Raw genomic sequence first — 27,038 nt, 5'->3', positions numbered from 1 at the left:
CTAACCAAGTTTACTAACCAGTATTAACATTTAATATAATTATCTTTAAAACAACTATTTACATTTCCATTGTATCTAGAAAGTCGTCACACACTGCTTCTGAGGATTGTGCTGTTAGTAATAAAATTGCCTACCAAACCACCTGAGGTTGTTAGGGTGGATGAGCAAAAGCTTAAAGGGCTATCTTAAAAGGGAAAAGCCAGGTTAAAAGATGAAGTAGCTTAAGAATGGAGTTTCAGAAACCCAGGCTTTGCAGATGAAGGTCCATCTGTGAATAATAGAATACCTGATTCAGGGGTCAGAATTAGACAAATGCAGGGTTCTCACAGTTATTGAGCTCGAGATTATAGAGTTAAGGAACAAGAACATAGAGACACTGGTGGCATTTGGATAACAAGAGCAATCTGTTTCTTCTAATTGCTTTTAAATAAACTGAAGGACTTGTCATGGGCTTCAGATTATTTTAGGGCAATGAGAAGAAATAGATTGACCAATACCTCTACAATGATGAATGATCTGACAGTGCCAGTTAGAGCACAAACTATAATTTCAGATCTAAAGAACAAAGGCAGGCTCAGGAGCACGGAGACACAAGTAACCACAGATCTGGAGCAACAAACACCCTGCTGTAAGAATTTAGCAGAATGTTGGAATATCGGTGTGTGAATGAGAAGTAGAAATGGGCAAGAGATGCATCCTTGGAAGACAAAGGCGAGAGGAAAATCAATTCTATGGGATGCTATAAGATTAATAGAAATGCAAAGGTAAGTGCTCAATGCGATGGAAAGGTTTTGAAGAGGTTAGTGTAGCCAACTATGTCAAATCTAATTAAGAATGATTAAGAGAAACAGATTACCTTTGCCACAACAAGTTTTACAACAGCTATGATAAGAGGAGACATTGTGGGAGTATTCCGAGAGTATTAGGCAGGAGCTAGGGAAAGTTGATTGGAAACTGCTCTTTTTAGGCAAGTTCACATCAGATGTGTGGAGGTTGTTTAAGGACCAGTTGCTGAGATTATAGGACAGGCATATTCTGGTAAGAAGGAAAGACAAAGACAACAAAGTAAGGGAACCTTGGATGATGAGAGAGGTTGTGAATTTAGTCAAGGGGAGAAAAGATATACATGGTTTAGGAAGCTAAACTCAAAAAGGGGCCTTCAGAAATATAAAGAAGCATGAAAAGGAAATTAGGAGAGCAAGGAAGGGCCATGAAAAGTCCTTGGCAAATAGGATTAAAGAGAATCACAAGGCATTCTACACGTGCATCAAGAATAAGATGATAACCAGGGAAGGGATAGGATCATACCAGGATAAAGGAAAGAAAATTTGCTTGGAGGTGGATGTGGGTGAGGTCCAAAATGAGTTCTCTCCATCATTATTTACCAAGGAGAAGAGGATAAGAAGATGAGTGTGGAGCATGCTAATATGCTAGGGCATTTTGAGATAAAGGAAGGGGTAGTGTTGGGTCTCTTGAAGAACATTAGGGTGAATAAGTCCCCAGGGCCTGATCAGATATAGCACTGGTAATTGGAAGGGACAAACGTTGAAATTCCTGGGGCCTGACCAAAATCTTTGCTGCTTCTGTAGCCACAAACAACATCCTGGAGTATTAGCGGGTAGCTAATGTTGTTCAAGGGAAAGAGGAATAATCCTCAAATTATAGACTGTTGAGTCTCACATCAGTGGTAGGGATATCATGCTTAACCAACTTGCTTGAATTTTTCAAGAAGAATGTGATTATTAATAAAGACCGGATGTCTGTGATTAGTGGTCTGCTGCAGTGACCTATACCAAGACCTCCGCTGTCTGTGATATATATGATGAAAATGTGAGTGAGTAGGTGGGTTAGTGTGGTTGCTGATGAGAAAAAGCTTGGTAGCACTGTGGACGGTGCAGGAGGATGTCATAGGATTTAGATCAGTTGCTGATATGGGTGGAATTTAATCTGGGCAAACGTGAAATACTGCAAATTGGGAGTTCAAATGTCTAGGGTAAGTACACAGTAAATGGCAGGATGCTTAAACTGCGGACCTTCACAGGCTCTCACAACGGCCTAGCATTTTCGATATCTCCAGGAGCAGCCTGCAATACTTTGGGGTACAGCCCCAAGGACGAACCTGATTCCTCCGTGGTCTTGCCGACTGCAATGTTTCAGGAGATCAGAACGTCAAGGCAGTAGTGTCCACTACTGTCGAAATAAGCGATGCTGCAGACTGTAACACGAACAGTGAGCTTTGGTCTCCTCTCTCACTGTGGCAGGAGCGATCTTTCTCTAGAGAGATACTGAGAGATGTCAAACTGTTGGGATGAACAGTGGTTCTTGATGGACGCTAGATCATGGTCTCTCTGGGAGCTTGCTAGGCGGGTGGTGTGGGGCTGATGCTTTTGCTGAGACGGGTGGGGGGGGGAGGTTTGATGCTTTGTTGCTGCTTGTGTGTGGGCCGTGGGAGGGGCGCTTTGGGGTTCTAACATTTTCCTGTCATTCATTCTTTCAGGTTTTTCTTCTGTTTTGTGGATGTCTGCAAAGAGTAAGAATTTCAGGCTGCGTACTGTACTCACTCTGATGTTAAATGGAACCTCTGAACAGGATTGACTTTCAGACTAATCTCTGGGTCAAGTCCCTATCTCCCTGAAAGCAGCCGCACAAGTGGACAAAATGGCAAAGAAGGCACACGTTAAACTTGCCTTCATTAATCAAGGCAGAGTTTGGAGGTGGTATCAGAAGGCAAGCATTTAAGGCTGGGGAAAGTTGATAGGAGATGTACGGGTCCAGTGAGTGCCTGGATTGTGCCATTGTGACTAGCGTCGAAGGCAGTTGCGATAGAGGTGTTTAAGAGTCTTAGTTAGATACATGAATATGCAGAGAATAGATGGATATGGATCATGGGGAGAAGAAAAAAAAATGTGTAATTAGGTGTTATTGGCTTAATTAGTTCCACACAACACTGTAGGCTGAAAAACTTGTTCCTGTGCTGTACTGTTCCAAGTCCTGTAACAATAGCAACTTTATACCATGACAATGACAAAACCCTGACTGGACAAATAGAATCCCAGAAAAAGTGGACATGAATTTGAGAGCTACAACATATTCAAGGTGGTTGGAAAGCTAAAAGAAGTGGCGGTCTCACATAGTGAAAGGAATGATTTCTTTTTGAGATGAGTGACAATGGCAGATTTGAAGGAAGTCATTAGCTTATCAAAAATCAAATCAATATGTAAGACATAGGGAATTGTGAAATTCCATAGTTCAATTGGAATATTTCTTGCAATGCTGAGCATGCCTGCTGTAACATGGTCATTTTATAGCCATGCTTTCAATGGAACTTGGGGATTAAAGTCTGTGGTAATTAGTTAATCATATTGTGTCTGAATTGTTTATGTGCATAAAAATTAGAAACCCTGCTGGCAATAAGCAAAAAATAAAGGCATGAGAAAATCTACTAGCCAGAATGCAGAATAAACAGAAGATGTGTAGCATTTTACAGTGTTAATCATTCGATAAACAGATAATTAAAGTACTGCTTTAAACTGTTCTGAGCTAACATTTTCCTCTCAAAGTCTAATTCCATTCTTCCTTCCTGCTCCCCTCCAATCTGATAGTTGCTTAGATAAGTACCAGTTTATTTAAATACTTTTGTGGACTTCCTTTAAATAATGGACTGTGTCCTATGGAATTCTGAATAGTTTGACTTTCAACTCTTCATAAAATTCCTTTAATTTTGTTTTGCTGTGACCACTGGTAAAACCAATACTTCTCTCAACAGGATCCTTCAGAATCCTTTGTATGTACAGTATATTCAACATCAAATCATAAAAGTGGTTGAATTTGAGTCTCATTATGCCCTCATTGATTACAGACCCTTTAACACCCTGATAACAGAAAGAAGCATAGATTAATCTTCCAAAATTGGATGGAAAACAAATTACATAATGTTTATATAGGTAAAATGGGAAAAATTCAAATAACTCCTTTAAAATTGTTTTTAATTCATTACCTTTTCATGAATGGAGCTGACAAGAGCATTACACATGAAAAAAGCTATGATTGCGCAATTCTATTTATAACAAAGTCAAAGAATTTAAACAAATTCTTCATGTTTACACTCCCAGGTTTATCCCCTTGAGGGGTAAATTATCCATTTTGAAAAATCCCCTTAGCAGATGCTTAATTTCTCTATCCCTCCTACTTCTACTTTCCCATTTAGTACTCGTAATTTAGTATCTTACACTGAGATCATGAATTCTGAGCTTCAATTGCTCTGAAATACTTCATCTAAGTTTCCATGTTTTGGCTGTTAACATGTGCACAAGGAAGGGGTTGAGAAATCACAACCAACTTCTCAAGTGACATTCACATGGGATCTGCAGGATAATTATTCCCATCCTTAGCATCGGCACACCAAATCCAATTACTGTTATCACTGATCAAATCAATTAGTTTTACAATGACTAAGCACACACATGGAAGCTTCCCAGCATTTACACACGGAAAACCAATAAAATAGCTTGTAATATCACTTTTGTTTATAAGCCTTTATACACACATACAAAACAAAAATATTGAAATGTAAAATTTAAATATCATTGGATAACTTAGTACACAATCATGACAGCATAGCACCATCACCGAAAGTTCAGCAAACCTCACCCCACCCTCTTGACCCAAACCTTACAAAATAATGGTTCATTTGAACTCTGTTTTCTATTCCTTTCCAATATCAACAACTTTTACCTTTAGATAGAATCTTGTGCGTTTATGTTAGTAAGCAATTACTTGTGGTGTCAAACACAAGTGAGCAAAGGAAAAGCTTACAATTATGCAATGGAAGATTCTGCATCAGTCGGAAAAATGGACTATCTGACATCAACACAAGATGGCAAATACAGTCATGAAACAAGAGTCCTGACTGTGATTATGCAAGGTCATCCGAGACTGAAGCCCCAAATGAAAGGATAATAAATTTCAGTTTCCAAATAATGATCCTTTTGACAAGCAGGAATATCTAGACAACATGTAGGCTGATGCTGGAAGAGCCATTAGTATGAAATATATCCCAGCCATTGTTTATCTCAAACCAAAAGCATTATTATCACTAAATACTACACCATCAAAATCAAATTAAGCCTTGGTTCTACATGGATAAGAGACTGGGCACAACCAATCACAAAATTCCCAATTTCCAAAAGCCTTTCCATCATCTACAAACAAATAGGTACAAGTGTGATCTTGCACTGTCTGCTTACTTTATTGAGGGCAGCTCCCACAACACTATTGAATCTCAGCTCCAGGAGAAAATGCATCTGCCTGATTGGTTCCCTTCTGCCAGCTCACTCCGTAAGGTCATGACTGATCACTGACCTCAAGCACCATTTTCCTGTGTTTATACCATGGCACTTAAATCCTATAATATCTAAGAAAAATCATTATTCTTAGTGACCAAGCCTCTGCAAGAATATTTGGGAAGAGAATTCCAAAGATTCACCCTCTTCAGAGTGAAGAAACAATTTTCATCCTTGTCTTCAATGGCTGACCCTTACACTCTATAATCATGAGAACACAAGAAACAGAAACCTCCTTGAGCCTGCTTTCCTGTACAGCAAGTTTATAACTGAGTCGGTGCCTCAGATCCTCTCCACATATTCCTCAATCAGTGTGCCAAAAATGTAATCAACCTCACCCTTGCATACAGTCAATGAATATCCATAGCACTCTGTAATTTAAAGAATTACCATTCCGTGTAAAACACTTCCCATCATCTCAATTCTTTATAGTTGTATCCTTGATGCTGCATCTAACTTGAAGTCTTCAATCCTGAAAAATCAACCTCCCAGCATCAATCTCATCAATTTTTCTCCAAATCCATTATATCTCAATAAGATCATCTCTCGTTTATTTTGAACTCCATCAAGTTTAAGACAATATTAATGATACTCTCCAAGGTCACTCATCCCAAGAATCAACCCTGGAAATCCATATTTGAACAGCATCCACAAGAAATTATAGACACCAAAATGGCATAGAGTACTAAACACAAAATATTGCTATTTTGTGGTGTGTTGCTCTGGATTTCCAGCATCTACAGAACCAGAAATTTCTATATTGCAGGAGGTTACTTTGACCTAGGGCTGCCTCAAAACAATCCCATTCCTCCACTAATTTTGCCCTGTAACTATATTCCCATTAAGACACTAAGCACTCACCCAGACATTAGAGGCTATTTACAGAGGTCACAAGGACGATGTAGGAGGAATCCACAAAAGTTGGGGGAAACCCATGCAGTCAGGGAAAACACACAGGCTCCACTCTGACAGCACGAGGTTAGGAGTGAACCTACATCACTGGGACAACAAAGCAGTTCTATAAAATGGTATAATCCCAAAGACATAAACAATTACAACATGCACTTAGTGTTGTGTTCTCTTCCTCTCACACTGAAGTCAATATGTCTTTACCTTCCCAACTGCTGTTCCAAGTACAGTCATGTCATGACACTGCATACTAAGCTCCCCAAAGACACCAACATTTACCATTTTCTCCCATTTTCACTATTTTTTCCTCCCAAAACAATTTCACATTACCATCAATTTTCCCACTCATTTAACCCTTTGAAGGATCCTTCCACCTTTTTAACATCTTGTCTTCCCCTAATACCTTCCTGGCTTGAATAATTTGGGACAAAATCCTGAATCTCCCACCGAACAGCAGCACAGTGGGAGTACATTTATCAAATAGATCACAGATCAAAGCAGTGGGTCATCATCATTTTCAACAGAACGATCAGGAAGGGCAGTATGTAATTGGCCTTGCTCACAACTGTCACATCTCATCCACACGAATAAAAATCATGGACGTACCAGCCTGCTTTTAGTACTCTGCAAAGGTTGCCACTGCCCAGGATGGATTATACAGAAGATTTATTTTTTTTTGGGGGGGAGGAGATTCTACACATTTGTTTGCACAGCATATATTACAGAAATATTGGTAAAGCTCGTTTGGAATCAAAGCAGTTAAGAGAAACCTTCAATATAACAAGTTGGCAAAGGCACGTATTCTCATATTCACTTCCAGAACTTTGTTTCGGAATTAGGAGAATGCTACTCAACCTGCATTAAATTTTACCTCAACCCCCCCAACCCCATGTTGAAACTTTGTATCTTTACATTCTTGAGAAACGTAAGGCCGACAAACGCGGGAGGTTCACGCGTAACCGAACTTTGAGACCAAAAGGACTCACCACTTCCAACACCTTCGCAATACATCTTTTTTTGGAGTAGTCGGAATTACAGAAGCCCCCAGTACTCTGGATCGGCTCGGTGGTTCTCTCGTAGACCTGGCCCACCTCCATGGTTCCGTTCCCCGGCGCTTCCCGCTGCGGCATTGTGTCGCTGAGTATTAAAGAGGCGGCGGCCCCACCAACACACCCTCAACCACTTCCTGTACAAAACAAAATCCCCACGAAAAGATCACTAGTAGTTTTTGTCTTTAACGAAATCAAAACAACGCGGACTTTCCTGCAATCGGCGTCACGTTCAATTGGGTTTCCTTCTCTCAAAGATCCCTTACAACGATTCGGTCGCTAAAATGTGCATTTTCAGTACTATTCTGACCTCTAGGCCGATTGATTTTAACTCCGGGGACGCAAAGTTCGCAGATGGTCGCCTGTTGACGCGCGGGGAAGGAAAATCCGAGGCTGGGCAGGACAGAGAGCGAATGAGAGCTAAACGACCCGTTTAACCCGCTCTCCCCGCAACCTGGACACGCAGTGAGAGACCCCCACCCACCCACCCACCCACCCACCCAACCCCACTTACAGGCTGGCTGATCGCCCGCAACCCCGGTCAGCGATGCGCGTCCTTGGCACTTTCCTTGCGCTTCCCCCTCCCCCAAGTACTGTAGCTTCAAAATCCACTCCCTCTCTCGCTTCACTTCCTTGTTTTAATTTCGTGCAGCACAAGAAGCCCGACCCCTCGTGGGACTTTCCACTCCCAGCTCGTTTACGTTTATCAGTTGCCTTTGTAAACTCGCGCTCAAACTTACCGCTTGTCCCTGCGTCACCTGTAAAATGGAGAATTAGGCTGGTTGATCAAATGGAAACCGATTTAGTATCTGGAGCAGCCAGCAGGAGATTTAATTCTAGGAAGCAGTTGGCGCGTTGTGATGATATAATGTGATGCAATTGTTTTGGTTTACAGACGTACGAATTAGAAGAGTAGACCCCTCGATGATTCAGTCAAATCAAGGTTAATATAACAATACCCTCAACTGAACTGTTCGTTCCCGGTAAACTCCTTCACTTTCGGTTTCTTGATGCAACGTGTGGGTTTTACAGGAAGCCAGTGCTGGTGGGAGGAGTGAAGATGTGAACTCTTGCCGCGTTATTATGCGAGGCCGATTAATTTACTCACACCGCGGTATCACAGCTCGGCACGTCGGAGTTCAGTTTCGGCCTCATCTGTAGAGTCTGTTCATCCGCCCCGTGGTTTGCGCGAGTTTCCCCCCGGATGTTCCGATTTCCTCCTGCGGTCCAAAGACCTTGGCCTTTGTGAATTGTCCCGTGATTGGGTTAGGGTTAATTTGGGGTTGTGGGGCACTGCGGAAGGGCCTACTCAGCGTTGTATCTCTAAATGAAAACATCCTGTTGTCACTGATTTCACTACACAGATAACAAAGTCGGTGAGATTCCTTTGTAAGTGAATATTAAAATAAAATGGTGGAAATGAATGATAAAACTTGGGAAATATTAGAAAATCTCAGCTGGGCAGGCAACCATCACTGGAAATAGCGTAACTCTTCATCTTTTCAGACCTCTGCAAATGTACTAAGCAGTGCTGTGGTGTTGTAACAGCTCTGGAAAAATCAGGATCACGGGGATCATTATATTTGCCACAAGCTTTTCTTATTTCTTTAACACAAAATACTCTGCAGATGCTGGGGTCAAAGCAACACTCACAACACACTGGAGGAACTCGGCAGGTCGGGCAGCATCCGTGGAAACGATCAGTCAACATTTCGGGCCGGAAACCTTCGTCAGGACTGTAGGGGGAAAGAGCAGAGGCCCTGTAAAGAAGGTGGGGGGGAGGGTGGGAAGGAGAAGGCTGGTAGGTTCCAGGTGAAAAACCAGTAAGGGGAAAGATAAAGGGGTGGGGGAGGGGAAGCAGGGAGGGGATAGGCAGGAAAGGTGAAGAAGGAATAGGGGAAAACACAATGGGTAGTAGAAGGAGGCGGAACCATGAGGGAGGTGGTAGGCAGCTGGGGGAGAGGGCAGAGTGAAATAGGGATAGGGGAAGGGAGAGGGAGGGAATTAGTGGAAGTTGAAGAATTCTATGTTCATACCAAGGGGCCGGAGACTACCTAGACAGTATATGAAATGTTGTTCCTCCAACCTGAGTTTAGCCTCATCATGGCAGTAGAGGAGGCCGTGTATTTATATTTCTGAATGGAAATGTGAAGCAGAGTTGAAGTGGGTGGCTACTGGGAGATCCTGTCTGTTTTGGGGACGGAGCGGAAGTGCTCAATGAAGCAGTCCCCCAATCTGCGTCGGGATTCACTCTACTCCCTCCCCCAGCTGCCTATCACCTCCCTCATGGTTCCACCTCCTTCTACTACCCATTGTGTTTTCCCTTATTTCTTCTTCACCTTTCCTGCCTGCTTCCCCTCCCCCACCCCTTTAAATTTCCCCTTACTGGTTTTTCACCTGGAACCTACCAGCCTTCTCCTTCCCACCCTCCCCCCACCTTCTTTATAGGGCCTTTGCCCCTTCCCTCTTCAGTGCTGACGAAGGGTTCTGGCCAGAAATGTTGACTGATCATTTCCATGGATGCTGCCTGACCTGCTGAGTTCCTCCAGCGTGTTGTGAGTGTTTTTTATTTCTTTATTCTCTTCGCATCTGTATTGATCCTTCAAGAAGAGCTGTATGTAGGACTGCATTACATTCTAACACTGAGGGGCAGGCTGTTGGTGGGGCGACAACAGTTCACATTATAAACAGAAGCTCCTGGCAGCAGCAGAGATTCAGTGGGCCAATGGGGACATCACATGAGATTTCCTAAGACAGCGGGTCAAACTTCTTATTCTTATCTCCCACATTCAAAACATCTGGGTGATCGCCAGTGACCAAAAATTCAGTCACAAATCTTAGAGCAGGTGACTTGTTTCCGGACATCCTCAGATCCTTCAAATCAGTGATGTTGTGAAAATGCTTACCATTTGTCTGAATCAACGCAATATTACAAATTGCTCTCATGAAGCGCAGTACCATACAGGGCAAAGCCAACATTTGATTGGCACTGCAGCAGCCTACACCACTGGTGCATTGTGATTGCAGTGTGTGTCATATACAAAATGCATTACAATTACTTGCCACAGCACCTCCCAAAATTGTGATCTCCATTACTGAATACAAGGGCAATGTGGACATGGGACCCTGCACCAACCGCAGGACACTGTTTGGGGCTGCTCAAAGGTCAGGCTTAGGATTTTACCCTGCTGTTATGAAGCTATCAGCCTACGTTCCAGTGACAACCGGGTTATTATGACAGGGTTCTAATCCTCAGAATTGTTCATAACCCACATAGTTTGTAAATTGAAAATGCAGCCCTGAATGGGATTCCCAATGGTAGGAAGTGCCTCAGAGCTGCTGCATCCGGCAAACCTATCCCACCAGTCTCTCATACACACATGTGTATATGTGGGCTGTGCATACTGTAAATCAGGCATTGGTAACCTGGGGATGCACAGCAGAACTAAACATTCTCATGTCAGTTCTAAAACTATTATTAACTTATTTTTCTCCCACCACTAACCCTGCCTGACTCACTGGGCATTTCCCATAGAATTTATTATACATTATTTCCCTTTGTTTTATTTTAACTGCCTTTATTAAATTATCATCTAGGTGGCTTCATGAAAATGTTATTGCCACAGCAATCCTGCTTCACTGCTCCGTCCCATCAGAGATAGCCCCTTTTCCTTACCTGTCCTTCCCCCACATTTTCTACAAACTAAATCTAACTTGTTTTCTGCCATTTCTAGCTCTGATGTTGTATCTTTGTGCCTCCTGTTTCTCTTTCTGTAACTGCTGCCTGACCTGCTGGGCATTTCCAACATTTTCTATTTCTATTGAAGAGAAGGGGAGATAACAGCTTTCATCAAGAACTGGCAAGAGAGATGCGGGATCCGGGCTCTCTGCTAGCACATGGAGCAGATGCTGCCTGTCTCAGCAATGGGTGGTTGCACTGCTTACCTCAGGAAGTCTCTCCACGTAGAGTTCAGGTGATTCATTGTTGGATTTAGACCTGGTTCCTGATTGTTTTCTGTGGAGGGGGAAGCTAAGGGTTTGTGACAGATTCCTACAATAGTTATGTCAGCTATGCACACTATGAACCAAAAGATTAGGCACATGGAATCCATGTTGACTTGGTAGTCTGGATTCAAATTGGCTTGGCCGTAGAAGATAGAGGGTAGTGTTGGAAGAGTGCAATTCTGTCTAGTATCAGTGATATTCTACAGGGATAATACTGGGGTCTCTGGATGAAAATGTAGGTGGGTTGGTTAGTAAGTTTGTAGGTGACACACAATTTGGCAGCTGGAGTTTAATCCAGACCAGGGTGAGGTGTTAGAGTTTGGGAGATCAAATAGAAGAAGAGAGTATCTGGCATGTGTCGGGACCTTTGGAGTACTGAAGTACAGAGGGATCTTGCGTTGCAAGTCTATAGCTTCCTGAAACTGACATCACAATTCGATAGCTTGGTAAAGAAGGTGTATGGCATACTTGACTACATCAGTCAAGGCTTTGAGTATAAAGTTTGGAAAGTCATTTTGCCTCTGTTTAGAAACTTTGAATAGGGCACATTTGGATTATTGTGTGCATTTCTGTATGCCTCATTAAAGGAAGAATGTGAAGGCTTTGCAGGCAAGTTGGTTAGAGTTGTTCGGGTGGGTTTAAACCAATTTGGCAGGAGGATGGGAACTGGAGTGATAGTGCTGAAGATAAGGTAGTTGGTTTACAAACAGAGGCAATTTGTAATGAGACTCCTAGCAAGGAGAGGCTGATGATAGGGGAAAATTGAGTCAACAGGATGAGTTACAAAGTAAAAGGCTGACCAAATTGAAAAGGGTGTAAATAGGACTGAAGGTGTTATATTTGAATGCGTGCAGAATAAGGTCAATGAACTTGTAGCACAGTTACAGATTAGCAAGTATGACGTAGGCATCACTGAATCTTACTGAAAGAAGAGTATAGTTGCATGATGAATGTCCAAGGATGCGCATTGTATTGAAAAGATAGGCAGGAAGGCAGAGGGGGCAGCGTGGCTCTGTTGGGAAAAAAAATGAAATTAAATCATTAGAAAGTGGTGACATGGGGTCGGAAGATGTTGATTCATTGTGGAAAGAGCTAAGGAACTGCAAGAGTAAAAAAGACCCTGTTGGGAGTTATATACAGACCCCCTCCCAAACAGTGGTAAGAATGTGGTCTACAAGTTACAAAGGAAGATAGAAAATGCATGCTAAAAGGTCAATGTTACAATAGTCATGGGGGATTTCACTATGCAGATAGATGGGGAAAATCAGGTTGGTGTGGGATTCTGAGAGGGGGAATCTCTGGAATGCCTATGAGATGGTTTTTTAGAACAGCTCATGGTTGATCCCAAGAATGGATCAGCTATTCTGGATTGGGTGTTGTGCAATGAACCAGAATTGATTAGAGAGCTTAAAAGTCCTTCGGGGAAAGTGATTATAATATGATTGTATTCACCCTGAAATTTGAGAAGGAGAAGCTAAAGTCAGACATTTCAGTATTAAAGTGGAGTAAAAGGAATTTCAGAAGCATGAGAGAGAAGTTGGCCAGAATTGACTGGAAAAGAACACTGGCAGGAATGATGGCAGAGCAGCAATGGCTGTAATTTCTGGAAGCAATTCAGAAGGCACAAAGAGGAAGAAGTATTCAAAAAGAAAGGTGACATAACCATGGCTAACAAGGAAAGTCAAAGCCAAAATAAAAGCCAAAGAGAGGGCGTATAATAGACCTAAAATTAGTGCGAAGCTAGAGGATTGGGAGGCTTTTATATCCTAACAGAAGGCAACTAAAAAGTAATTAAGAAGGTAAAGATGGACTACAAAAGTAAGCTAGCCAATAATATTAAAGAGGATACCAGAAGTTTCTTCAGATACATAAAGTGTAAAAGAGAGGCCAGAGTGGATATCAGACCACTGGAAAATGATGCTGGAGAGGTAGTAATTGGGGGGGGGGGGGGGGGGGGATAAACAGAATAAATATTTTGCATCAGTCTTCACTGTTAAAGACACTAGCAGGATGGTGGATGTTCCAGGTGTCAGGGATCATGAAGTGTGTGAAGTTACCATTACTAGAGAGAAGGTTCTTGGGAAACTGAAAGGTCTGAAGGTAGATAAATCACCTGGACCAGACGGTGCACAACCCAGGTTTCTGAAAAAGGTGGCTGAGGAGATTATGCAAGCACTAGTAATGATCTATCAGGAATCACTAGGTTCTGGAATGGTTCCGAAAGACTGGAAAATTAGAAAATTACATATGTCGTTCCACTCTTGAAGAAGGGAAAGAGGCAGAAGAAAGGAAACTATAGGCCAGTTAGTCTGACCTCAGTGGTTGGGAAGATGTTGGAGTTGATCATCAAGGATGAGGTCTCAGGGTACTTGGAGACACATGGTAAAATAGGCCTTATAGGTCAGCATGGTTTCCTCAAGGGAAAATCTTGCTTGACAAATCTGTGGAATTCTTTGAAGAAACAAGAAGCAGGATAGACAAAGAATCAGTTGATGTCGTGTACTTGGATTTTCAGAAGGCCCCTGACAGGGTGCCACTATGAGGCTGCTTAACAAGCTATGAACCCATGGTATTACAGGAAAGATTCTAGCATGGTTAAAGGACTGGTTGATTGGCAGGAGGCAAAGAGTGGGAATAAGGACAGCCTTTTCTGGTTGACTAGTTGTATTCCACAGGGGTCTGTGTTGGGACTGATACTTTTTACATTACATGTCAATTATTTGGATAATGACATTGATGGCTTTGTTGCAAAATTTGCAGATGATATGAAGATAGATGGAGGGGCAGGTAGTTTCAAGGAAGTAGAGATAAGGAGAATGGGCAAAGAAGTGGCAGATGGAATACAGTGTTGGGAAGTGTATGGTCATGCACTTTGGTGAAAGAAATGAAGGGGTTGACCATTTTCTAAATGGAGAGAAAATGCAAAAATCTGAGGCATAAAGAGATTTGGGATTCCTTGTGCAAGGTTCTCTAAAGGTTCACTTGCAGGTTGAGTTTGTAGTGAGGAAGGCAAATGCGATGTTAGCATTCATTTCAAGAGGACTATAATATAAAAGCAAAGGTGTAATATTGAGACTTTATACAGTACTGGTGAGGCCTCACAAGGAGTATTGTGAGCAGTTTTGGACCCCTAATCTTAGAAAGGATGTGCTGAAACTGGAGAGGGCTCAAAGGAGGTTCGTGAAAATGATTCCAGGATTAAATGGCTTGACATATAAAGAGCATTCGATGGCTCTGAGCCTGTATTCACTGAAATTCAGAAGAGTGAGGGGTACCCTCATTGAAACCTATGGAATGGTGAAAAACCTTGTTAGAGTGGATGTGGAGAGGATGTTTCCTATGGTGGGAGGGCCTAAGACCAGGGGATATAGCCTCAGAATAGAGGAGGGTCCTTTTAGGATGGAGATGAGGAAGAATTTCTTTAGCCAGAGTGAAAGATTCCTAATAGGTCAGGGCATGAAGGGATATGGGGAGAAGGCAGGAGATTGGGGCCGAGAGGAAAAATGGATCAGCCATGATGAAATGGTGCAGCAGACTCGGTGGGCTAAATGGCTTAATTCTGCTCCTATATCTTATGGTCTAATGGAGAGGGTGCAGAAGATATTAACTGAGTTGTTGCCTGGGTTAGGGAGTATATCTCTATAAGGAGGGGTGGGACAAATTTTGATTGTCTTCTGTGAAACATTTTAGGCAGATGGAAGTGCATAGCTTTATGAAAGGCATATATAGGGTAGATATAAAGTTAAGATGACAGGGGAATGTTTAAAGAGATGAATGGGGCATATTTTTTACACAGAGAAGAAAGGTACTGGAACAATGGTTAAGAATTGATTGCTATCATAAAGGAAATGGAAGATAGAGATAATTTTTTGCAGGTAGCTAGATTTAGATAGTCCCCCTTGATTGCCAAAGAAGTCTAATATCTCAAGTTGTGAAAAAGATAGCTGTTCAGACTTCAATTTAAGCCCTTTTCCTCTCCACTAAAATAGGCAGTTGGACACAATTCCTACCAAATCACCCATGAAAATCTGCTGTCCCTCACAGTACAGTAAGTGGTTTGCATAACATTCCTCAAGTTCATACATAAGTTGCATGGTCTCCAACAAGAGTAATAATGGAGGACAGCTAGTTCTAGGATGACAATTTAAAGAATCTGCATGAGGAAGTACTTAAAAAGAATTATTTGAAAGAGCAGCTCGTGTTTGCAAGAGACCTGCCCAGATGTAAACTGGTTTCTAGTGTCCAGGACCAGTGTTGTGTGAGTCCCAAGTCTGAAAACACTGTATCAACATAATATGAGAGAGTCAAATTCCCATTTAAATGCAAGAAGTCCTATACAACAGGTGCTTTTGACAAACCTTCCTGTAATCTATTACAACCTTTATTTTGTGTCTTTTTTTTAAATCACTTATCACGATCAATACTGATTCAAATTCCTTACTGCTGGTTTTATAATCAGTGCTACTCCTACCCTGCGCACCGCACCCCCCACTTCCCCCAGTCTCGCTCTACCCTAATCTCACACTTTTCCTTCCTTTTATTCAAAAATAAATGTTATTCATAAAAAAATATATACAATAACACTATTCATGGGTCTGTTTACATTCATAGTGTTCTGTCTATATATTCAAAGTGTTAACTGTTCTATACATTGGTAATGTTAGCACATTTTGTGTATAGAGCACTATTGCCACTCGTCTGCCCTTCTGGGATGATATATAAAGTGTTTGAGAGGCTACTACCCCAGACTTAGGACCTTAGATTTAGCCCTTCCCCACAAAACTTTTGCCTTGGCCGCACTGAGCTTCAGTGTATCCTTCAGCGTGTACTCGTGTGGCCTGGAATGTTCCAGTAAGCCACAACCCATTAGGGATATTTTGCTGTAACAAGATCATATAATGGAAGACTAACATGTTTCAGGAAGGCCAAAGAGAATCTTGCACTGAGCCGGTGATATTCTGGCAGCACGTGATGTGTCTTGGGGATGCCTCCCTGAAAACAACCTGTACATTAGAGTCCTCTATCACACAATTTCATGGAGCTTTTTTCCATTTTATCTCTTTTTTCCAAACAAATATCCTGGAATATTTAGTTCCCAAAATTTGTAAACAGACAATCACATCCCTGGAAGACTATTCAGTCAAGGTGATTGGTCCCCATTTGTGCTATTCATTTCTCTCTTGTTAGGAATGCTTTTGTCTATTCAGATGTGATTTCTTGGATTCATATTTAAGAACATTTTCCTCTGATTAACTTTGTTTCTGAGTGCAATATTATTGTTATGTTTATCATTTCCTGTCTTGTACTGTTGCTCATAGAAACCCATTATGAGAAGCCAGCATACCAGCAGCCAAAGACAGGTATATACTAATCTGTAACCAATGATAAGTTTATGGCCAACTGTCATGAGGAAAGCAGATGGAAGCAAGGAACTGAGCAGTTTTCAACCAGGAATCTAGGGGTAGCAACCTTGGTATAATTAGTTATTCTAAACAACTGATCCCAACAAGATCTGGGTTAATAAAAGCCCATGAAAGACAATGTTCAGTGATATACTTCCTGTAGTGAAAATCCACTTGAGAACTAGGTAATATGCTCTTCAGTTTGTTCCAAAGTTCCAGACAATACTACTTAAAATTAAGTATGTTTTTAACAACCAGTAAATATGATATATTGTCAGAAACAACAGTAACAGTTTTGACTTTTGCCTCCTTCATTCTCTCTTCCTTCTTTATTCCCAGGTGATGGTCAGAGACAAGACCAGTATTCATAGCTCATCCCCACACCTGCTCTGGGGACTGGATTGGTCCTCCTCCTAAACCATCACTCTCTATGTGTTAGGTATAAGAATTTGAACGATGGGACAAAAAGGAATGATGACACCTCTTAAATTGGATTGGTGTATAACAGGAAAGGAACTTTCATTAGTTGATATTCCCATGTTTTTGCTTTACATTGTCCTTCAGGGTCATATGTTTACAAGGGGCTACCAAGGAAGCATGGATAAAGTAAATAAAATACTTTATAGTGTTGGATTTACTACTGGTCAAGCAGACTGCTTGAGGGGCGAGAGAGGGGGGAAAGGGTGTTGAGTTTCTTGAATGTTGCTGTAGTTGGATCCATCTGGAGAAATGGAGAATAGTTGAGAACTCAGCCAGCTCCATCATGGGCTCTAGTCTCCCCAGCATTGAGGACATCTTCAAAAGGTGATGCCTCAAAAAGGTGGCATCCATCATTAATGATGACCATCACCCAGGGCATGCCCTCTTCTGATTGCTACCATCAGGTAGGAGGTAGAGTGCCTGAAGACACATGCTTAACCCTTTAGGAACAGCTTCTTTCTCTCCACCATCAGATTTCTGAATGGACATTGAACTCGTGAACACTACGTCTATTTTATTGCTTTCTTTTTACTTATTTAACTTAATTGTTAAAACAATATTTCTTATTGTAATTTATAGTATTTGTTATTATTATGTATTGCAATGTACTGCTGCTGCAAAACAACAACTTTAGCAGCATAAGCCAGTGATATTAAACCTGACTCTGATTCTCACCATTTCCACTGCCGGCCGCTCAATGGGGACTGGTGTACGTTTTCCTGAGCTCCCCGTTCTGAAGTGCAGTATCAGTTCTTCGGTCTTGCTGATGCCGAGTGTAAGGTTGTTGCAACATCACTGAACAGCCAGGCTGTCGCACTTCTGTACCATCTGTGATTCGACCAACAACACTGGTGTCGTCAGTAAATTAATTTATGGTGCTTGAGATGCACTTAGCCACACAGTCATGTGTAGAGAAGGTAGAACAGTGGGCGTGTCAGGCTCATTTGGATGAGAATCTGCAGGGAATGGTTAATAAGTTCTCAGATGACACTAAAATAGGTGGTATATTGATCATCCAGGTAAATGACCTAGAATTGGCAAATAGAGATTAATTCATATTAGTGCAACATGTTGCATTTTGTGAAGACAATTGGGGGGGGGATAGAACCTTCATGGTATTGGTAAGGCCCTAAGGACTGTTGTAGAACAGAAGGTTCTAGAAAGTGGTGACACAGGTAGACAGCAAGGTGAAGAAGATTTTTTTTTGCACATTGGCCTTCATCAGTCAGGGCATTAAGTGTAGAAGTTGGAGTGGTATGTCCTGCTTAGCTTTGGTTGCTATGGTGTAGTAATGATTCCATCGAGCTAGAAAGTGCAGAAAAGACATAGGCAGGAAGTGGGATGAGGTCCTGAAGTGTGAGTTTCGGGAACTAGGCAGAAGGCTGAAGAACAGGACCTCAAGGGTGGCGTTCTCAGGATTGCTGCCAGTGCTACGTGATAGTGATGGTAAGAATTGGAGGAGATGGCAGTTGAATGTGTGGCTGAGGAGTTGGTGCAGGGGGCAGGGTTTTAGATTTTTGGATCATTGGGATCTCTTCTGGGGAAGGTGGGACCTGTACAGATTGGATGGGTTGCTCCTGAACTCAAGGGGGAGCAATATCCTTGCAGGTAGGTTTGCTAGCATGGTTCGGGAGGGTTTAAACTAATTTGCAAGGGAGATGGGACCCAGAGCGATAGAGCAGTGAAAGAAGTGCCTGGAGTAAAGCCAGATCTAACATATAAAGAGGCTTTGAGGAAAGAGAAGCAGAATAAAGGGTGTGAAAGTAGTAAGGCAGAAGGGCTAAGGTGCGTGAACTTCAATGCAAGAAGCATCAGGAACAAAGGTGATGAACTGAGAGTTTGGATACATATATGGAATTATGATGTAGTGGCCATTACAGAGACTTGGCTGGCACCAGGGCAGGAATGGATTCTCAATATTCCTGGATTTCAGTGCTTTACAAGGGATAGAGAGGGGGGAAAAAAGGAGGAGGAGTGGCATTACTGGTCAGGGATACTATTACAGCTACAGAAAAGGTGGGTAATGTAGCAGGATCCTCTTTTGAGTCAGTATGGGTGAAGTCAGGAACAGGAAGTGAGCAGTTACTCTATTGGGAGTATTCTATTGGCCCCCTGGTAGCAGCAGAGATACCGAGGAGCAGATTGGGAGGCAGATTTTTGGAAAGGTGCAAAAATAACAGGGTTGTTATCATGGGTGACTTTAACTTCCCTAATATTGATTGGCACCTGATTAGTTCCAAGGGTTTGGGCAGGACAGAGTTTGTTAAGTGTGTCCAGGACGGATTCCTGTCACAGTATGTTGACAGGCTAACTGGGGGAATGCCATAGAAGATCTAGTATTAGGTAACAAACCGGGTCAGGTCACAGATCTCTCAGTGGGTGAGCATCTGGGGGACAGTGACCACCACTCCCTGGTCTTCAGCATTATCATGGAAAAGGATAGAATCAGAGAGGACAGAAAAATTTTTAATTGGGAAAGGGCAAATTATGAGGCTATAAGGCTAGAATTTGCGGGTGTGAATTGGGATGATGTTTTTGCAGGGAAATGTACTATGGACATGTGGTCGATGTTTAGAGATCTCTTGCAGGATGTTAGGGATAAATTTGTCCCAGTCAGGAAGATAAAGAGTGGTAGGGTGAAGGAACCATGGGTGACAAGTGAGGTGGAAAATCTAGTCAGGTGGAAGAAGGCAGCATACATGAAGTTTAGGAAGCAAGGATCAGATGGGTCTATTGAGGAATATAGGGTAGCAAGAAAAGAGTTTAAGAAGGGACTGAGAAGAGCAAGAAGGGGGCATGAGAAGGCCTTGGCAAGTAGGGTAAAGGAAACCCCTAACGCATTCTTCAATTATGTGAAGAACAAAAGGATGACAGGAGTGAAGGTAGGACAGATTAGAGATAAAGGTGGGAAGATGTGCCTGGAGGCTGTGGAAGTGAGCGAGGACCTCAATGAATACTTCTGTTCGGTATTCACCAATGAGGGGGAACTTGATGACAGTGAGGGCAATATGAGTGAGGTTGATGTTCTGGAGCATGCTGATATTAAGGGAGAGGTGGTGTTGGAGTTGTTAAAATACATTAGGACGGATAAGTCCCCGGGGCCTGACGGAATATTCCCCAGGCTGCTCCACGAGGTGAGCGAAGTGATTGCTGAGCCTCTGGCTAGGATCTTTATGTCCTCGTTGTCCACAGGAATGGTACCGGAGGATTGGAGGGAGGCGAATGTTGTCCCCTTGTTCAAAAAAGGTAGTAGGGATAGTCTGGGTAATTATAGACCAGAGAACCTTATGTCCTTGGTGGGAAAGCTGTTGGAAAAGATTCTTAGAGATAGGATCTATGGGCATTTAGAGAATCATGGTCTGATCAGGGACAGTCAGCATGGCTTTGTGAAGGGCAGATCGTGTCTAACAAACCTGATAGAGTTCTTTGAGGAGGTGACCAGGCATATATATGAGGGTAGTACAGTGGATGTGATCTATATGGATTTTAGTAAGGCATTTGACAAGGTTCCACAGGGTAGGCTTATTCAGAAAGCATGAGATCCAGGGAAGTTTGGCCAGGTAGATTCAGAATTGGCTTGCCTGCAGAAGGCAGAGGGTCGTGGTGGAGGGAGTACATTCGGATTGGAGGGTTGTGACCAGTGGTATCCCACAAGGATCGGTTCTGGGACCTCTACTTTTCGTGATTTTTATTAACAACCTGGATGTGGGGGTAGAAGGGAGGGTTGGCAAGTTTGGAGATGACACAAAGGTTGGTGGTGTTGTAGATAGTGTAGAGGATTGTCGAAGATTGCAGAGACATTCATAGGTTGCAGATGTGGCAGATGGAGTTCAACCCAGAGAAGTGTGAGGTGGTACACTTTGAAAAGACAAACTCCAAGGCAGAGTACAAAGTAAATGGCAGGATTGATTCGAAGAAGGAGTCTGAGAGTCTGAGTGGGAGTACCGAGAAAGACATTTTTGAAATTTTCGTTATTTTTTTTTCTCCAACGGTGTTCTGAGAGGCGGGACTGCGCAGGCATGTGACGTCGGGCAGTGCAGCGCGGCAGATTTAAAAGGAACAGAGCCTCATAGAGCGGGCAGTGTAGTTTGCAGGCTGCGGAGTGAGCCGGGAGCAGAGTGAAGACTTAAGGGCTTCGGCTCAACGGGCTTAGGCGGAAACAGGCGAGGGAGGTTTGGCATTCATTTTCTGTTGTTATTTGAGGAGAGGGGCAGTATGAGTGTGAGGGCAGTTTGCTGTTCTCGGTGTCGGATGTGGGAGGCCCTGGAGTCTCCAAGCCTCCTGGACATCTACATCTGCGCCAAGTGCATCGAGATGCAGCTCCTAAGGGACCGCGTTACGGAACTGGAGCTGCAGCTCGATGACTTTCGTCTGGTCAGGGAGAGTGAGGAGGTGATAGAGAGGAGTTGCAGGCAGGTGGTCACGCCGGGGCCACGGGAGGCAGACAAGTGGGTCACGGTTAGGAGGGGGAAGGGGAAGAGTCAGATAATAGAGAGTACCCCGGTGGCTGTGCCCCTTAACAATAGGTACTCCTGTTTGAGTACTGTTGGGGGGGACAGCTTACCCGGGGGAAGCGACAGTGGCCGTGCCTCCGGCACAGAGTCCGGCCCTGTAGCTCAGAAGGGTAGGGCAAGGAAGAGGAGGGCAGTTGTGATAGGGGACTCGATAGTAAGGGGGTCAGATAGGCGATTCTTTGGACGCAGTCCAGAGACCCGGATGGTAGTTTGCCTCCCTGGTGCCAGGGTCCGGGATATTTCTGATCGTGTCCAAGATATCCTGAAGTGGGAGGGTGAGGAGTCAGAGGTCGTGGTACATATAGGTACCAATGACATAGGTAGGAAAACGGATGAGGTCCTGAAAGAATATAGGGAGCTAGGAAGGGAGTTGAGAAAAAGGACCGCAAAGGTAGTAATCTCCGGATTACTGCCTGTGCCACGCGACAGTGAGAGTAGGAATGCGATGAGGTGGAGGATAAATGCGTGGCTGAGGGATTGGAGCAGGGGGCAGGGATTCAAGTTTTTGGATCATTGGGACCTCTTTTGGCGCAGGCGTGATCTGTACAAAAAGGACGGGTTGCACTTGAATCCTAGGGGGACCAATATCCTGGCAGGGAGATTACCGGGGGCTACTGAGGTGACTTTAAACTAGAATGGTTGGGGGGTGGGAATCAAATTAAAGAGGCTAGGCGTGAGGAGGTTAGTTCACTACAGGGGGATGGGAACCAGTGCAGAGAGACAGAGGGGTGTAAAGTGAGGGTAGAAACAAAAAGTACTATGGAGAAAAGTAAAAGTGGCAGGCTGACAAATCCAGGGCAAGCATTAAAAAGGGCCACTTTTCAGCATAATTGTATAAGGGCTAAGAGAGTTGTAAAAGAGCGCCTGAAGGCTTTGTGTGTCAATGCAAGGAGCATTCGTAATAAGGTGGATGAATTGAAAGTGCAGATTGTTATTAATGATTATGATATAGTTGGGATCACAGAGACATGGCTCCAGGGTGACCAGGGATGGGAGCTCAACGTTCAGGGATATTCAATATTCAGGAGGAATAGACATGAAGGAAGGGGAGGTGGGGTGGCGTTGCTGGTTAAAGAAGAGATTAACGCAATAGAAAAGAAGGACATAAGCCGGGAAGATGTGGAATCGATATGGGTAGAGCTAAGGGGCAGAAGACGCTGGTGGGAGTTGTGTACAGGCCACCTAACAGTAGTAGTGAGGTCGGAGATGGTATTAAACAGGAAATTAGAAATGTGTGCAATAAAGGAACAGCAGTTATAATGGGTGACTTCAATCTACATGTAGATTCGGTGAACCAAATTGGTAAAGGTGCTGAGGAAGAGGATTTCTTGGAATGTATGCGGGATGGTTTTTTGAATCAACATGTTGAGGAACCAACTAGAGAGCAGGCTATTCTGGACTGGGTTTTGAGCAATGAGGAAGGGTTAATTAGCGATCTTGTTGTGAGAGGCCCCTTGGGTAAGAGTGACCATAATATGGTGGAATTCTTCATTAAGATGGAGAGTGACATAGTTAATTCAGAAACAAAGGTTCTGAACTTAAAGAGGGGTAACTTTGACGGTATGAGACGTGAATTAGCTAAGATAGACTGGCAAATGACACTTAAAGGATTGACGGTGGATATGCAATGGCAAGCATTTAAAGGTTGCATGGATGAACTACAACAATTGTTCATCCCAGTTTGGCAAAAGAATAAATCAAGGAAGGTAGTGCACCCGTGGCTGACAAGAGAAATTAGGGATAGTATCAATTCCAAAGAAGAAGCATACAAATTAGCCAGAGAAAGTGGATCACCTGAGGACTGGGAGAAATTCAGAGTTCAGCAGAGGAGGACAAAGGGCTTAATTAGGAATGGGAAAAAAGATTGAGAGAAAACTGGCAGGAAACATAAAAACGGACTGTAAAAGCTTTTATAGATATGTGAAAAGGAAAAGACTGGTAAAGACAAATGTAGGTCCCCTGCAGACAGAAACAGGTGAATTGATTATGGGGAGCAAGGACATGGCAGACCAACTGAATAATTACTTTGGTTCTGTCTTCACTAAGGAGGACATAAATAATCTTCCAGAAATAGTAGGGGACAGAGGGTCCAGTGAGATGGAGGAACTGAGCGAAATACATGTTAGTAGGGAAGTGGTGTTAGGTAAATTGAAGGGATTGAAGGCAGATAAATCCCCAGGGCCAGATGGTCTGCATCCCAGGGTGCTTAAGGAAGTAGCCCAAGAAATAGTGGATGCATTAGTGATAATTTTTCAAAACTCGTTAGATTCTGGACTAGTTCCTGAGGATTGGAGGGTGGCTAATGTAACTCCACTTTTTAAAAAAAGAGGGAGGGAGAAACCGGGGAATTATAGACCGGTTAGCCTAACGTCGGTGGTGGGGAAACTGCTGGAGTCAGTTATCAAGGATGTGATAACAGCACATTTGGAAAGCGGTGAAATGATCGGACAAAGTCAGCATGGATTTGTGAAAGGAAAATCATGTCTGACGAATCTCATAGAATTTTTTGAGGATGTAACTAGTAGTGTGGATAGGGGAGAACCAGTGGATGTGGTATATTTGGATTTTCAGAAGGCTTTTGACAAGGTCCCTCACAGGAGATTAGTGTGCAAACTTAAAGCACATGGTATTGCGGGTAAGGTATTGGTGTGGGTGGAGAGTTGGTTAGCAGACAGGAAGCAAAGAGTGGGAATAAACGGGACCTTTTCAGAATGGCAGGCGGTGACTAGTGGGGTACCGCAAGGCTCAGTGCTGGGACCTCAGTTGTTTACAATATATATTAATGACTTGAATGAGGGAATTAAATGCAGCATCTCCAAGTTTGTGGATGACATGAAGCTGGGCGGCAGTGATAGCTGTGAGGAGGATGCTAAGAGGATGCAGGGTGACTTGGATAGCTTGGGTGAGTGGGCAAATTCATGGCAGATGCAATTTAATGTGGATAAATGTGAAGTTATCCACTTTGGTGGCAAAAATAGGAAAACAGATTATTATCTGAATGGTGGCCGATTAGGAAAAGGGGAGGTGCAACGAGACCTGGGTGTCATTATACACCAGTCATTGAAAGTGGGCATGCAGGTACAGCAGGTGGTGAAAAAGGCAAATGGTATGCTGGCATTTATAGCGAGAGGATTCGAGTACAGGAGCAGGGAGGTACTACTGCAGTTGTACAAGGCCTTGGTGAGACCACACCTGGAGTATTGTGTGCAGTTTTGGTCCCCTAATCTGAGGAAAGACATCCTTGCCATAGAGGGAGTACAAAGAAGGTTCACCAGATTGATTCCTGGGATGGCAGGACTTTCATATGAAGAAAGACTGGATGAACTGGGCTTGTACTCGTTGGAATTTAGAAGATTGAGGGGGGATCTGATTGAAACGTATAAGATCCTAAAGGGATTGGACAGGCTAGATGCAGGAAGATTGTTCCCGATGTTGGGGAAGTCCAGAACGAGGGGCCACAGTTTGAGGATAGAGGGGAAGCCTTTTAGGACCGAGATTAGGAAAAACTTCTTCACACAGAGAGTGGTGAATCTGTGGAATTCTCTGCCACAGGAAACAGTTGAGGCCAGTTCATTGGCTATAGTTAAGAGGGAGTTAGATATGGCCCCTGTGGCTACGGGGGTCAGGGGGTATGGAGGAAAGGCTGGGGCGGGGTTCTGAGTTGGATGATCAGCCATGATCATAATAAATGGCGGTGCAGGCTCGAAGGGCCGAATGGCCTACTCCTGCACCTATTTTCTATGTTTCTATACTTGGTAGTGTGGAGGAGCAGAGGGATCTGGGGGTACATGTCCACAGATCCCTGAAAGTTTCCTCACAGGTGGATAGGGTAGTTAAGAAAGCTTAGGGGGTGTTAGCTTTCATGAGTTGAGGGATAGAGTTTAAGAGTCACGATGTAATGATGCAGCTCTATAAAACTCTGGTTAGGCCACACTTGGAGTACTGTGTCCAGTTCTGGTCGTCTCACTATAGGAAGGATGTGGAAGCATTGGAAAGGGTACTGAGACTTACCAGGATGCTGCCTGGTTTAGAAAGTATGCACTATGATCAGAGATTAAGGGAGCTAGGGCTTTACTCTTTGGAGAGAAGGAGGATGAGAGGAGACATGATAGAGGTATACAAGATATTAAGAGGAATAGATAGAGTGGACAGCCAGCACCTCTTCCCCAGGGCACCACTGCTCAATACAAGGGGACATGGCTTTAATGTAAGGGGTGGGAAGTTCAAGGGGGATATTAGAGGAAGGTTTTTTACTCAGATAGAGTGGTTGGTACGTGGAATGCACTGCTGAGTCAGTGGTGGAGGCAGATACACTAGTGAAATTTAAGAGACTACTAGACAGGTATATGGAGGAATTGAAGGTGGGGGTTTATATGAGAGGCAGGGTTTGAGGGTTGGCACAACAATGTGGGCTGAAGGACCTGTACTGTACTGTACTATTCTATGTTCTATGTTTAAAGGTTTACAAGGATTTTGTCAGGACTTGAAGGACTGAATTATAGATGGGTTGAGCAGACTAGGACTTTATTCATGGAGCATAGAATGAGGGTTGATCGTATTGAGGTGTATAAAATCACGAAGAGGGCATAAACAGGGTAAATAGTCATAGATCAATAAGCATGGATACAGATGCTTTGGACCAACATGTCCATGCCGACTACGGTGCCTCCTGGCTAGGTCCAATTTCATACATTTGGCCCATATCCCTCCAAGTCCTTCACCTCAATGTGCCTATCCAAGTGTTTCTTAATGATATTGTATCAGCCTCAAGCACTTCTGGCTGTTTGTTCCACATACTCACCATCTCCTGCGTGAAAGAGGTGCCTATCAGATCTCTTTGAAATGTTTCCCCTCTCACTCTAAAGCCATACCCCCTAGTTTTGGACTCCCTTCCCTGAAAAAAAAACCTGTTACTGTTCACCTTATCTATGTCTCATAATTTGAAATATTTCTATGAAATTGCTCCTCATTCTCCTGCATTCCAAGGAATAAAGACGTAGGCTGGCCAACCTCTCCACATAACTCATGCACTCTAGCCTTCACAACATCCGTGTTACTTTTGTGTACTCTTTCCTGTAACAGGGTGATCAAAACTGTACAGTACTCTAAGTGCAGCCTTAGCAACAACTTGTACAACTGCAACATAATGTCCTAACTGCTATACTCAATGCTCTCACTAATTAAGGGAAGTATGCTAAACACTTTCCTTACCACCCTGCGATGCTGCTTTCTATGGGTTATGTATTTGTTCTCCTAGGTCCCTCTGTTCCATTATGCTCCCTAGAACCCTACCATCCATAATGCAAGTACTATGCTGGTTTGACTTTCCAAAATGCA

General features: G+C 43.2%; 1 protein-coding gene across 3 annotated transcripts in view; it reads right to left on the bottom strand.

The window, feature by feature from the left end:
- Positions 1–8,378, bottom strand: part of LOC140195422 (CKLF-like MARVEL transmembrane domain-containing protein 6) — a 69,994-nt gene extending 61,616 nt beyond the window's left edge. The window contains exons 1-2 of one of the 3 annotated variants that reach the window (XM_072253695.1): positions 8,041–8,378; positions 7,238–7,437 (exon numbers count right to left, since the gene is read on the bottom strand). In XM_072253695.1, coding sequence (XP_072109796.1) covers positions 7,238–7,381 — 144 coding nt within the window. In that variant the 5' untranslated portion in view covers positions 7,382–7,437; positions 8,041–8,378. Of the gene's footprint in view, positions 1–7,237; positions 7,438–7,610; positions 7,711–7,814; positions 7,920–8,040 lie in introns of those variants that run through there. The other 2 variants (XM_072253694.1, XM_072253696.1) reach the window with 2 other exon arrangements.
- Between the last annotated feature and the right edge of the window lie 18,660 nt (positions 8,379–27,038).

Source organism: Mobula birostris, chromosome 3 (genome assembly GCF_030028105.1).
Source record: "Mobula birostris isolate sMobBir1 chromosome 3, sMobBir1.hap1, whole genome shotgun sequence".
In the NCBI taxonomy this organism is placed as follows: Eukaryota; Metazoa; Chordata; class Chondrichthyes; order Myliobatiformes; family Myliobatidae; genus Mobula; species Mobula birostris.
This window is presented reverse-complemented; position numbering and strand designations above follow the sequence as displayed.